Below are 13,620 nucleotides of genomic sequence, written 5' to 3' on the forward strand. Positions count from 1 at the left end.
TTGGAAAACCTGGGTTTATTAAGGGTTTCCATAAGCCGGGATGTAAGCTGAGCAAATAAAATGCACTGACTAGACATATAAAAATAAAAAAAGGTGATCAAAGCATTTTCTCATTACATATTTTCCTACCATATTGATTACAAAATAGCGGTTATATTTGAGGCCTCATTCACTGCCACAACAATTTGCACTGGCCTTAATCACAGGTGTGAATGTAGAATAAATCTACCCATAGAATGGAGAAGTAGTGCTGTTATATATTCAGACATTTGACACCAAACTTAACCACACACAATCTGGCTGTCAGAAAATGTATCTGAAAGTGCAATATCTTTTTAGGACTCTCACTTTGCTCTATCCTTGTCCTGTCTGCTTTTCTATATTTTTTTTGGTCACCATGCGTGATCTACTGGGTGCAATTAACAAGTGGTGACGGCAAACTCAAAATAATGTGTAACACACGTGATAAAGGAAAAAGCTGCCCCCTTTTCAAGTGTACAAATCACCTCATAAGCAAATTGAAAAATAATATAAAAAATGGGTGATCTGTAGGCATTCGATCTAACATAATATGCAGACCAAATTTAAGAATTTTAGCATGATTGTAAAGGTCAACTATTTTCATGATCAATTAGTTGATCAACCGATTAGTTGGCCTGCAAACAGAATGCATTATTTGTTTACATATCAGGAAATACAGTGCAGCACACATACAGCTCAGAACACCGCCCATACATGTCAGTAAGTGCCTGAGAGCTTGTGAATTTGTTAGAAGCAATTCTCTGGTGGGACAAGTAGTCATGGGCAGAAGGAAGTGATTTAAAGTTAATTTAAAGGCAGAAGTTTTTTTTTTTTTACCTTAATGCATTAAGGTAAAAAACCTTCTGTCACTCAGGAGCCCCCCCCCCTTCCCCACCGAATACTTACCTGATTCCAGTCTTGATCTAGTGATGTATCCGAGCGCAGCAGCACTGCTCTCTCGCTTGCTCACAGGACTCAGATGCAGCAGTGGGAGCCTTTGGCTCCTGCTGCTGTCAATCACAAGGGGGAGCAGGGAGCAGAGCCAAGACACAGTGTGTGTGTGAACAGAAGCACACAGTGTGGCTAGGGATTGAGCCCGTACAAGTACCCCCATAGCAGCTTGCTATGGGGCAGTCTGAAAGCAAAAGAAGTCAGAGAAGCCAGCAGGGGACCCCAGAAAAGGAAGATCGGGGCTGCTCTTTGCAAAACCATTACACAGAGCAGTAAAGTATGACATGTTTGTTTGTTTAAAAGAAAAAATCCAATGTTTACAATAACTTTAAGGGCTTAATGCTGGGAAGACCAGCATCTGAATCCAGAGAAGCTGGAGTCTGATAGACTGGAGGCAATAGAAGGCATTGTAATTAAATTTAAAGTGAAGGTTTACCAGTATTGTGCATTATATTTAAAATAATATCCATGCAAAAAAGCCTCAGTCTTTAGTACTACTTTAATATAAAAGATTTATATCCCCCACCCCCCCTCATGTCGCTTCATGTCTGACTCCTAGGTTAAAATACTCCTTATATCCCATTTCTGGGTATTCTTAGTATAATATATATGAGTAATACATACAGATTATTACTTTCCCTGTTTTACAATAAAAATGAACCCCTTATAGTAGTGATTATATGCGAGTTTTTGTACTATAAAGGGCTCTTTTTTTTTCTTTAACAAAAAGCATGCTGCTACTACTACTATACGTCTCAGTGACAGCAGGTGCACGTAGCTTGTATGACAAGGGAGTCTGTCATGCATAATGTTCTATTGCAGTGCAAAACAGTTTTCGGTCTTTTTATTTTTTCCTTTAAATAAAAATTATAATCTCTAAGTCTGATGATATGTACCAGATTCAACTTAAGATAAGTATAATGCCCCCTACACACGATCCAAAAATCGGATGGCAGATCGTCCGATTTTTTTTTGCTTACTAGTCGCAAGTAGAAATTGAATAGGTTACTAAAGTCACGAAAATTCTTGTACGACAGGAAGAAAAAAAACAAAGCAAAAACGGCAGCGATGTCATGTGTTGTAGTGTATTTGTATTGTGTTTTCGGACGACAACTGTACTGACTAAATGAAAATCGTACGATCTGGGAGGAGAGCGGCCAGAACGAGCGGCGAGCTGCGTTAAGGTACAGGTTCCTATTTCTATTGGGGGTGACGCGGGGGGGGGGGGCAGTGTGTGGGAAGGGGCTGTTTCTGAACTGTTTGAAGTATGGCAGCACTGTCCCAGGGCCAGGAAGGGTGGGGCGGCCGACCTGACACCCTCCCAATGAGGTGGACCGCTCGATCCCCGCCCCCCAATTGGTAAAAAAAAAAAAAATATCGGCATATAACACGCAGGCACGATTTACCCTCTATTTTCAGTGGGGAAAAATGCGTGTTATACACCGATAAATACGGTATTTTGTTCTCAACCACATAGCTGGTTATAATTATCACTGCATATAGATATTCAAGAATAAAAGTTGTTAAACTTTACACAATACCTTACTTCTTTTGAGGTTTTTACCTGATTAATTGAAACAAAGTGGCCAACTAATTGATTATGAAAATGTTCATTAGTTGCAGCCCTACTTCTAACTTGTGGAAAAACCATAAACACATAAATATGGTCAGAATGCCCAGTAGACACTTACCGCTCATGTTCATTCCATCTTCGTCCAAGTCCTGCCCACTGTCGTAGCGAGCCTTCTTTTTAGGATCTGACAAGATTGTAAAGGCTTCACCCACTTCTTTGAACTTCTTTTCCTCTTCTTTCTGAACTTCAGTGGTGGCACCACTGTGCCGGTCTAAGGGTATAAATGCATATTTTCTCTGTAATTTTGAGGCGTACTTATGTTTACTTTAAACACAATCTGTCACTTTGTTTTTTTTATTGGCAAAATGACTTGTAAACAATCGCCCTACATCCCTGATACTCACCCTTGCACTCTGCCCCTGCTCCTTCAGAGTCTTTGGGAAATACCTGTTGCTTACAGGTATAAGGGAGCATATGAACTCTTCCCAGCATACAGTGCTCAGGCCTGGTTTGTAAATAAGACCAGAACACTGTCATCTGGCAAAGAGGAGTAAATTAACCCTGAATAACATTCAACACAAAACAGACTGGGTTAGGGCTACAGGCTGACAAAATACAGGAGCAGAGGGGGACCACTGAGGTGGTGAGTACCAATGGGCAGGGAAGATTTCTTACAAAAGAGTCTGTCACTTTGCACACTTTAGTTTCTCTAAATGCAGTAAACGGCTTTAACACCATTAGAATTCTGAGGAACCTGGGACACCAGAAGTGAAATCTAATGCTACCTGAAGGTATGTATTTGGAACCACAGATTTGCTTTAACAAGGCACTGTGTGTATATGCAATGGTAAAACGCTTAATTACAAGGAGACATTGCCAAATCTGTTTCAATAGTGAAGCGTAAGGTTTGAAATGCAATTACATTCGCTCCTATTCAGGCATCCCACACTATGCACAACTAGGTCCTATTCTTTATAAAGATGGTTCTGCTTGTATAAAAGTGTCACACCCATAAAAGTTTATGGGAAATCTCAGGCTGAGGAACTTGGAAGTTGATGGTAAATAGACAGCTTTTGTCTGTTTTCAGAACCAAATTTTTCCCTTTCCCCTATTGTCCAATCTGCATAGATACAATTATTTGCAGTGCTTTAAACAATTCACTTAGTAAAGTATTGCTTTGTTCATTTTAAAAAATGGTGACCCCTTCACAAAAAGTGAAGTTTATACTAGCCCAAACATTACAGTGTATACAGTATTATGAAACGGCATCTATTTGTGGAAATAAATTGGTTTATTTGATGATGTATTAACCTGGATGATGCATTAACGCTCTTTTCCTGTAGGCTTTCTTTATCTCATCTTCAGATGCATTCTTATTCACTCCTAGTATCTTGTAGTAATCTTTCCTCTTGCTTTTCTTTAACTCCAGCTGTGCATTCTTAAGCAAATGTTTGTGTTCTAGACAGAAAAGAGCATGCAGAGAAAGAGTTATAACAGCCCAATTGTTTCCCCATACACTATTGTTTGCTGACAAATGCGGTAAACCCAGTGAGGGCTCTTCTTGGTACAGTGACCCACCATCCCTTCCCCCAATTGATATAACAGCACACAAATAAACACTGGGGTATGTGTTTGACAAAGACTGGACCAGTGCCCACAACACCAACTACTCAAAAGTATGTACTTAGGGTAGTGGTTCCCATAGAGACAAACTCACAGTAATAAGCCAGCTTTCAGACTCCTTTCTATGCAAATAGCGCTAACTTGAAATGTTGTCACATTCAGAATGTAACTGTTCTCTTTTTAGATAACCAAGGGATGGTAAATACAAACTCCAAAAGAGGGATGCTCAAATATTTACCCTGCTATGTGCTCAGCACTTCTGGGTGCAGAAATGACAAACTATCAAAATGCAGTGGGTCACAGCAAGTACATACCGCAGAATCCTCCTGTACCTATGCTCCAGCTCGCTTATAAAAAAAAATCCTTGTGTTATTGTTGCGAACAATCCAAATAAGCTTTACTTACCTTTTGTGCTTTCTGTCTGGTAAACTTTCTCATAATCTCTGACTGCTTCTTCATACTGCTCTGTGTCTGTATAACTGTGAAGGAGTAGATGCAAGAATAAAAGTTTACGTTTATCACAATCTTTGCAGCATAGTAGAATTTCAAATCCCAAACGGGCAGGAAAAAAAGCATACACAATATATACTACTCATTTAGTCCAGAGGGGCATGTAAGCGAGAGTTACATAGTAGGTGAGGTTGAAAAAAGACTCAAGTCCAACCTATGTTTGTGATTATATGTCAGTATTACATTGTATATCCCTGTATGTTGTGGTCATTCAGGTGCTTATCTAATAGTTTCTTGAAACTATCGATGCTCCCCGCTGAGACCACCACCTGTGGAAGGGAATTCCACATCCTTGCCGCTCTTACAGTAAAGAACCCTCTACGTAGTTTAAGGTTATACCTCTTTTCTAATTTTAATGAGTGGCCACGTGTCTTGGTAAACTCCCTTAATGCAAATACTATGCTAATACTTGCCATACACCCCCGTTCTTGTGGCAGCTGGCACTTCAGTCTTCTCTACCTCCATGGAATGTGGTAGGGCCCTAGACATCACCACGGACAGTACAAGACAAGCAACTGCCACTAGTCCTGCATGGTTTGCAATGATGCTGGTGAGGGGGAAGTCATGGGGCAGTCATGGACCAGAGAAGAGGAGCAAGTTCAGGGGTCTAGTTGGTTGGCAGGGAGTAATTCTGCTATACCTTAAAACAAGTAATATGCTATTAACCAACTAAGATAAAATACAGGAAAGATGGGAAGGGACAGGCTTGAGGGAAAAACCAGCTGGTCTTTCAGAATTCATCAGAAAACACATGCAGGCACCCAGAAGTGTGTGTGTGTGTGTGAACTATAGTATTTAATCCTCTAATAGTAATCGCAAGCTTTCTATAATTTCTAAGAGCAGAGAAGTCACTTCTCACTTGTGTGCTCTTGTCCTGCTATAACAAACTGGGTACATCAGTGCCAAAATACTTACAAAAAGTTCTGCAAGCAGCATTTTTGGGGTGGCTTGGGAGCGCTGTATTTAGCGCTCCAAAAACGCCCTGCCCATTGGAATGACTGTAGAAAATTGAAGAGAATAGCTCTCCGCACTCCAAATAACACCTTTTATTCATGGCAAAACAGTGTAGAAGATCCAAAATCTCTTACTTCATGGTGATGAAAGGTACAGACAGGCTAACGCGTTTCACATCAATATAGATGCTTAATCAAAGCGGAATGAATGAGCAGCACTTCCGAAGCGCCTAAAAAGCGCTTCGGAAGTGCTGCAACACGGGAGTATTTTACCCCTTCTATGGGGTTAGAAGCGCCCAAAAAGTGCCGCTTAAACAGCGCTAAAGAGCTAACGTGGCCGCAGTGTGAAAGGGGTCTAACTCTCTAATGATCTGTGTACCCAGGGAGTTCCCAAAACCTGGGTTCACACTATACATGTGGACCTTCTGCTTGACTCACAATTGTGCTGCAGATCCCTCCTAGAGAAAATCCAGCCCGAATCCCCCCTTCCCCCACAGCTTAATGGTCCAATTCAACAGTCTGCAGAGGCTGCTAAATTAGAATTTTTAATGACAAATGGCAGGACTTAGCGCAAAATCATAAGCAGACCTCCAAAGCTGTATTTATTTAAAATCAAAGTAGCTCTGTGCCTATCACTGTTCTTACAACTGTTCGGCCAGTATAATACTATTCAACTGCAGTCCAAGCTGTATTATTTTAGGAAAGGCTGAGCAGCTCCAACTGTGGTACAAATGTCAAAGCTGCATTGCAATTCACACCAAAATGGTCATCAGAAGACTATGAGCAGCTGGTCTCGCAGTGGTTATGCTGCAAACATGTTTTCCAGTTAAGTGGTGAAAAACCACCAAGATAGGTGGCAAACCGCAGAAGCCAAGCTATGCTATGCTGGTCCCAACACTGCATTATCATGACCGACACATGGAGCACGAAAAAAAAAAAAAAAAGTATGCAAGTACATTTTTTTTCCTTCGGCTTTACCATACTAAGTATGAGTGAGGCTATGGAGGAACAGTGGACTATACTGCAGATACAGATTTTTCTTTTAATCTGCCTTACGTACAAAACTGTTAGTAATGAGGATCCCACTAACAATGAAGCTTCTTGTCAAAGAAAGGATGATTGGTGTTCTGCCTAGGGGTTAAATTACATAGTGAGCTAAGATGCATATACGCGTTTAGAACAGTACATTCTGTATTCTTACCACTGTGCTCTTCTCAAGTATGCCTTGATATACGTGTCATCCAGTTTTACGGCATTCGTGCAATCATCTATGGCCTCATCCAGTTTCTTCAGCTGTTTAAAAGCAAAACTACACTAAATCAACACATTTACAGATTGAAGCAGCAAAATTTTATAATGTGCTAAGCGCAGTAACTAATAAACCAAAAGCTGCCCAATCAGAATTCAGTTTAACTAAAGTCAACCAAGTCCATATTGCAACTTACCAGTCCTTAGATGTGGTGGCGAAATAACCTTTTTTTCAGGCTTTATTTCTTTAATTTTTACCCAGTGATCCTGCCAGAAACATACTTGTCCTAGAGTCTCAATTGCTTATTACTCAATGTTCTCAATCTATGAAGGAGCACAATGTCACCTTACATTTTTCCCTTGGGATTTAGACTACAAAACACCTTCCATTCCCCTCTCATCTACTGGATTTCTGGCAGGATGAACAGTTATTGACAAGCCAACTTTCAGATGGAAGCAATCCAGCCACTTCCACGGACCCCCAGAGCCTGTGCCCATGCCCCTGCCCCATTTTCCGGCTCCTCTATCCCACCTGCAGGCCTGGGAACCACATGGTGGGTGTCACCACATACAGGGGACAGAGACCAGTGAATATCTGTTAGATAGTTGGTAAGGTTGAATAAAGACAATAGTCCATGCAGTTCAACCTATGTTGGTGTGTGTTCGTTCATGTAGATAATTTCCCATATCCCTGTATATTGTGTTCAATAAGATGCACGCCCAACAGTCTTTTGAAACCATCAATACTTCCTGTTGACACCACTGACTGTAGAAGAGTTTTCCACATCCTTACTGCCCGGACAGTGAAATACCCCCTACGCAGCTTAAGGTTAAACCGCTTCTCTTCCAATCTCATTGTGTGGCCCCGTGTCCTTTTACACTCCCTGAGACTGAATAGTTTCCTACCTACACAGGGATTACCATTGAGAATAAATTTAATACTTACAGTCGTTCCTCATATTTGAGGTCCTCCAGCCCCCTTATTAATTTTGCTGCCCTTCTGAACCAGAGTTTTATAAAGTGGTAGAATTCTAGTTTTTTTTTTTTATTTCTGGAGTAAATCCTTTTTAACCACTTCTCGCCCGCCCTATAGCGGATTGACGTCCGGGAAGTGGTTCTGTTATCCTGACTGGACGTCATATGACGTCCAGCAGGATAACATGCCGCAGCGCGCCCCCGGGGGCGCGCATCGCGGCGATCGGTGGAGCGGTGTGTCAGTCTGACACATCGCTACACTGATCTTGGTAAAAAGCCTCCGGCGGAGGCTCTTTACCACGTGATCAGCCGTGTCCAATCACGGCTGATCACGCTGTCAATAGGAAGAGCCGTTGATCGGCTCTTCCTCACTCGCGTCTGACAGACGCAAGTAGAGGAGAGCCGATCGGCGGCTCTCCTGGCAGGGGGGGGTCTGCGCTGATTGTTTATCAGCACAGCCCCCCCGCAGATCACCACACTGGACCACCAGGGATCGCCACTAGGACCACCAGGGAAGGGGCAACATGTGGATGGCCAGGTATGTACCCCATGGCCATCCACATGTGCCCAGTGTGCCAAATCTGTGCCAATCAGTGCCCACAAATGGGCACTGATTGGCACAATTATGTTGCAGTGATGCCCAGCAATGCCACCCTTAGGGGCATCACTGCAAACAAGTAATGCCATCAGTGCCACCCAGTGTCCATTCATGCCACCTGTCAGTGCCCATCCGTGCCCATCAGTGCCCATCAGTGCCCATCCGTGCCCACCTGTGCCAACTATCAGTGCCACCCATAAGTAACCATCAATGCCACCTACGAGTGCCCATCAATGCCACCTATGAGTGCCCATCAGTGCCGCCTATAAGTGCCCATCCGTGCCACCTATGAGTGCCCATCAGTGCCGCATACCAGTGCCACCTATCAGTGCCCATCATCAGTGCCCGTCAGTGCCACCTCATCGGTGCCCATCAGTGCCGCCGTATCAGTGCCCGTCAGTGCAGCCATATCAGTGCCAGTCATTGAAGAAGAAAACTTACTTATTTACAAAAAGTTTTAACAGAAACAAAGAAAAACTTGTTTTTTTTCAAAATTTTCGGTCTTTTTTTATTTGTTGCGCAAAAAATAAAAACCGCAAAGGTGATCAAATACCACCAAAAGAAAGCTCTATTTGTGAGAACAAAATGATAAAAAATTTGTTTGGGTACAGTGTAGCATGACCGCGCAATTGTCATTCAAACTGCGACAGCGCTGAAAGCTGAAAATTGGGCTGGGCGGGAAGGTGTCTAAGTGCCTGGTATTGAAGTGGTTAATGGATGCTAATATTTTGCTGGCTTTGCTTGCTATTGCATGCTATTGCCAAGTCTGTCATCTACTAGGACCCCCAGTTCCTTCTCCATCTGGAATCCCCCAGAGCTTCTCCCCCTAGAAATTAACCTGCGTTTATATTTTTAACCCCCAAGTCCACTACTTTACATTTTTCAATGTTAAACCTCATTAGGCATCTAGTTGCCCACTCCATTCATTTAATGAGGTCTTCTTGTAAGGTTTCTACATGCTGCTGTGATGTTATTGCCCTACTTTTTTGTGTGTCGTCTGCAAACACTGAGATAGAGGATTTGATAAATATCTCAATATCATTTATAAAAAAAATCAAACAGAATTGGTCCCAGGACAGGTCCTTGGGGTACCCCACTAGACCATTCTGAGCACATGTTATTTAACCGCTTGCCGACCAGTGCGCAACAACATACGTTGGCACGATGGCACGGCTGCGCTAACGGGCGTTCCTGTACGTCCCCTTTAAAGCAGAGGTCTGTCGATTTTTAAAAAAAATTTTTTAAAGTCAGCAGCTACAAATACTGCAGCTGTTGACTTTTAACCACTTGCCGACCGGGCCATTGCCAAAAGATGGCAACAGCGCAGTCGGCTAGTTCTGGGTGGACGTCTGTGGGACGTCATTCCAGAATGCTGCTCCCGCGCGCCCCCTGGGGCGCGCACCCGGGAACATCCGTGACCGCCGGGTCCGGAGGACTTGGCGCATCATGGATCACGGTAAATACCGCTGATCGCGGCCGTTTACCACGTGATCGTTCGGTCAAATGACGGAGCGATCACTTGTAAACAAACCGGCGTCACGTCATGACGCCGGTTCCTCCCTCCCCTCTCTGTACCGATCGGTACAGTGCGAGGGGGAGAGATTGCAGCGCTGTGGGCTGGATGTTTAGTGCCCACAGCGCTGCTCAATGTAAATAATGCAAACACTCTGCAAACACTCTGCAAACACTCTGCAAACACTCTGCAAACACTCTGCAAACACTCTGCAAACACTCTGCAAACACTCTGCAAACACTCTGCAAACACTCTGCAAACACTCTGCAAACACTCCGCAACATTGTGCAATACTCTGCCAATACTCTGCCAATAAATTTTAACAGAAACAAAGAATTTTTTTTTAATCGAATTTTCAGTCTTTTTTGATTTATAGCGCAAAAAATAAAAAACCCAGCAGTGATTAAATACCACCAAAAGAAAGCTCTATTTGTGTGAAAAAAAAAGGACAAAAATGTCATATGGGTACAGTGTTGCATGACTGAGTAATTGTCATTCAAAGTGTGAGAGCACCGAAAGCTGAAAATTGGTCTGGTTAGGAAGGGGGTTTAAGTGCCCTGTTGTCAAGTGGTTAAAATAAGGACACTTAACTGTCCAGGACGCCTGCGATGTTGGCACCCGAAGCCAATCTATCCCTCGGCTGTTGGGTGCTGCCACCGCCATCTTCGGTAAAGGAATCAGGAAGCTTCACATCCTGGTTCCCTACTGTGCATGCGCGACTCGCGCTGCACTATCCCACTGGTCCCTGCTGTCTTCTGGGACCTGTGTGCCTCCCAGAAGACAGCGGGAGGACAGAGAAGGCACCGGAAGTGGCGCAGATACCCGCGGGTGGCTCAGGTAGCTATGCCCAGAAGTGGGAGCAAAATACCTGTATTAGACAGGTATCTGCTCCCTCCTCCCCCCTGAAAGGTGCCAAATGTGACACTGGGGGGGACCAGAAAAGCGGAGGTTCCATTTTTGGGTGGAACTCCGCTTTAAGATGCGGCATTGTGGACACGTGCTGCCGCGTACTTCGTAACTCTATGTCTGCCGGTGTCCCGCGATCATATCATGGAGTGGCAGAACAGGGAGATGACTGCGTAAACAAGGCATTTCCCTTTAACCCCTTCCCTGCCAGTGTTATTTACACAGTAATCAGTGCATTTTTATAGCACTGATCGATGTATAAGGGACAGTGGTCCGAAAATGGTGTCAAAAGTGTCTGATGTGTCCACCATAATGTAGAAGTGATGATAAAAATCACAGATCGCCGCCATTACTAGTAAAAAAATAATAATAATAATAAAAATTCCATAAATCTATCCCCTATTTTGTAGACGCTATAACTTTTGCTCAAACCAATATACGCTTATTGCGATTTTTTTTTACCAAAAATATGTAGAATACATATCGGCCTAAACTGAGAAAGAAATTTGTTTTTTTAGAAATTTTTTGGGGATATTCATTATAGCAAAAACTAAAAAATATTGCTTTTTTTTTCAAAATTGTCACTCTTTTTTTGTTTATGGTGCAAAAAATAAAAAAACGCAGAGGTGATAAAATACCACCAAAAGAAAGCTCTATTTGTGGGAAAAAAAGGACAATTTTGTTTTAGTGTCACTGTCACATGATATTAAAGAAAAGTATCGGTAATCAGCAAATACTTGACAAAAAGTAATCGGTACTTGAACACGTTCATAAGAAAGTGGTATCGGTGCAACCCTAGTATATTTTACCAAAAATTTTCTTTATATGTTACGTTGACTGCACTAAAATTAACATTAGTTATATATTTTTTTTTACTGAAAATTTGCGCTTGATGAACAGTTGCGCTACTATCGTGTTAGGATTACTATTGAGATACCATCATTTTATTCTCCAGGTCTCTGCTTACAGAAAATATATACTTTTTGAGAGTTTTAACTAAACTTCAGGCCTATAATGATTTTAACCACTTACCCACTGGGCACTTAAACCCCCTTTCTAACCAGACCAATTTTCGGATTTCAATGCTCTCACATTTTGAATGACAATTACTCAGTCATGCAGCACTGTACCCATATGAGATTTTTGTCCTTTTTTTCACACAAATAGAGCTTACTTTTGGAGGTATTTAACCACTTCAGCCCAAGAAGATTTGGCACTGAATGACCAGGCCATTTTTACGATACGGCACTGCGTCGCTTTGACAATTGCGCAGTCGTGCGACGCTGTACCCAAACAAAATTGACATCCTTTTTTACCCACAAACAGAGCTTTCTTTTGGTGGTATTTGATCACCTCTGCGGTTTTTATTTTTTGCCCTAAAAACAAAAGAGCGACAATTTTGAACAAAAAAGAAAATATCTTTTACTTTTTGCTATAATAAATATCTCACTTTTAAAAAAAAAAAACAAAACAAATTTTTTCCTCAGTTTAGGCCGATATGTATTCTTCTACATACTTTTGGTAAAAAAAAAAAAAAAACAAAAAAAAAACACAATAAGCGTATATTGATTGGTTTGCGCAAAAGTTATAGAGTCTACAAAATAGGGGATAGATTTATGGCATTTTTATTATTTTTTTTTTACTAGTAATGGCGGCGATCTGTGATTTTTATCATCACTTCTACATTATGGTGGACAAATCAGACACTTTTGACACTATAAATGACCACTGTCATTTATACCGCGATCAGTACTGTAAAAATGCACTGATTACAGTATCAATGTCACTGGCAGGGAAGGGGTTAAGACTAGGGGGCGATCAAGGGGTGAACTGTGTTTCCCTAGTGAGTGTTCTAACTGTAGGGGGAATGGGACTGTCTAGGAGGAGAGAGAGAGATCGGTGTTCATACTTAGTATGAACACACGATCTGCCTCTACTCCCCTGAAAGAACCAGCACTTGTGTGTTTACACCAGTGGTCTCAAAGTACCGGCCCGCAGGCCGGACTGGTTATAAACGTCCCGCAGGCAGGGCCGATCCTGGATGGTTTTACACCACAGAGGGGGAAGGACCGAAGAGCTTTGTCTCTGTCTCCGTGTCCTCTCTGGTGCACGTTGCTGCAGCCCAGAGAGAGAACAGAACCGAGGAAGGAGCGGAGGAAGGATCCGCCCATGGCCCCGCCCACCTAGGCACTGGTGATCGATCAGAGCCCTGGATCCAGGGTCCTGCTGCCACCTCAGGGCGGGAGATTGTGTCCTTCTCTGGGTGCCCTGTGTTGAAGCCAGGAGCTGACTTGAGGAGAGGCGAGTGAGCCATCACACGGAGGCAAGTCCTTAGTGGGGTGACTGGGGTAGAAATCTTTGTGTGGGAGGTATTTATGGAGTGTGGGGGTATTTATGAAGTGTGGGGGGTATTTGTGCAGTGTGGGGGGTAATTATGGAGTGTGGGGGGCAATGCTGGGTTTAATAATGTGTTTTGCTGACATCAGTGCTTGGTTTAATAATGCGTTTTGCTGAGACCACTGCGTTTGCTGACATCAGTTCTGGGTTTAATAATGCGTTTTGCTGACATCAGTGCTGGGTTTAATAATGTGTTTTGCTGACATCAGTGCTGGGTTTATTAATGCGTTTTGCTGACATCAGTGCTGGGTTTAATAATGTGTCTGCTGTTAGGGTCTCAACTGCTAACTCACTTAAAGCAAACTTGGCTCATCTAACACAGAGCAAACACTGCCAAGCATCTGGCAGTAAG

At 42.7% G+C, this 13,620-nt stretch overlaps 1 protein-coding gene across 1 annotated transcript in view; it reads right to left on the minus strand.

The window, feature by feature from the left end:
• Positions 1-13,620, minus strand: part of DNAJC7 (DnaJ heat shock protein family (Hsp40) member C7) — a 225,916-nt gene that overhangs the window by 41,769 nt on the left and 170,527 nt on the right. The window contains exons 9-12 of the mRNA XM_073608401.1: positions 6,833-6,924; positions 4,574-4,647; positions 3,857-4,003; positions 2,664-2,816 (exon numbers count right to left, since the gene is read on the minus strand). Of these exons, the coding sequence (XP_073464502.1) occupies positions 2,664-2,816; positions 3,857-4,003; positions 4,574-4,647; positions 6,833-6,924 (466 nt within the window). The remainder of the gene's footprint in view (positions 1-2,663; positions 2,817-3,856; positions 4,004-4,573; positions 4,648-6,832; positions 6,925-13,620) is intronic.

This window comes from Aquarana catesbeiana, linkage group LG12, assembly GCF_042186555.1.
Source record: "Aquarana catesbeiana isolate 2022-GZ linkage group LG12, ASM4218655v1, whole genome shotgun sequence".
In the NCBI taxonomy this organism is placed as follows: Eukaryota; Metazoa; Chordata; class Amphibia; order Anura; family Ranidae; genus Aquarana; species Aquarana catesbeiana.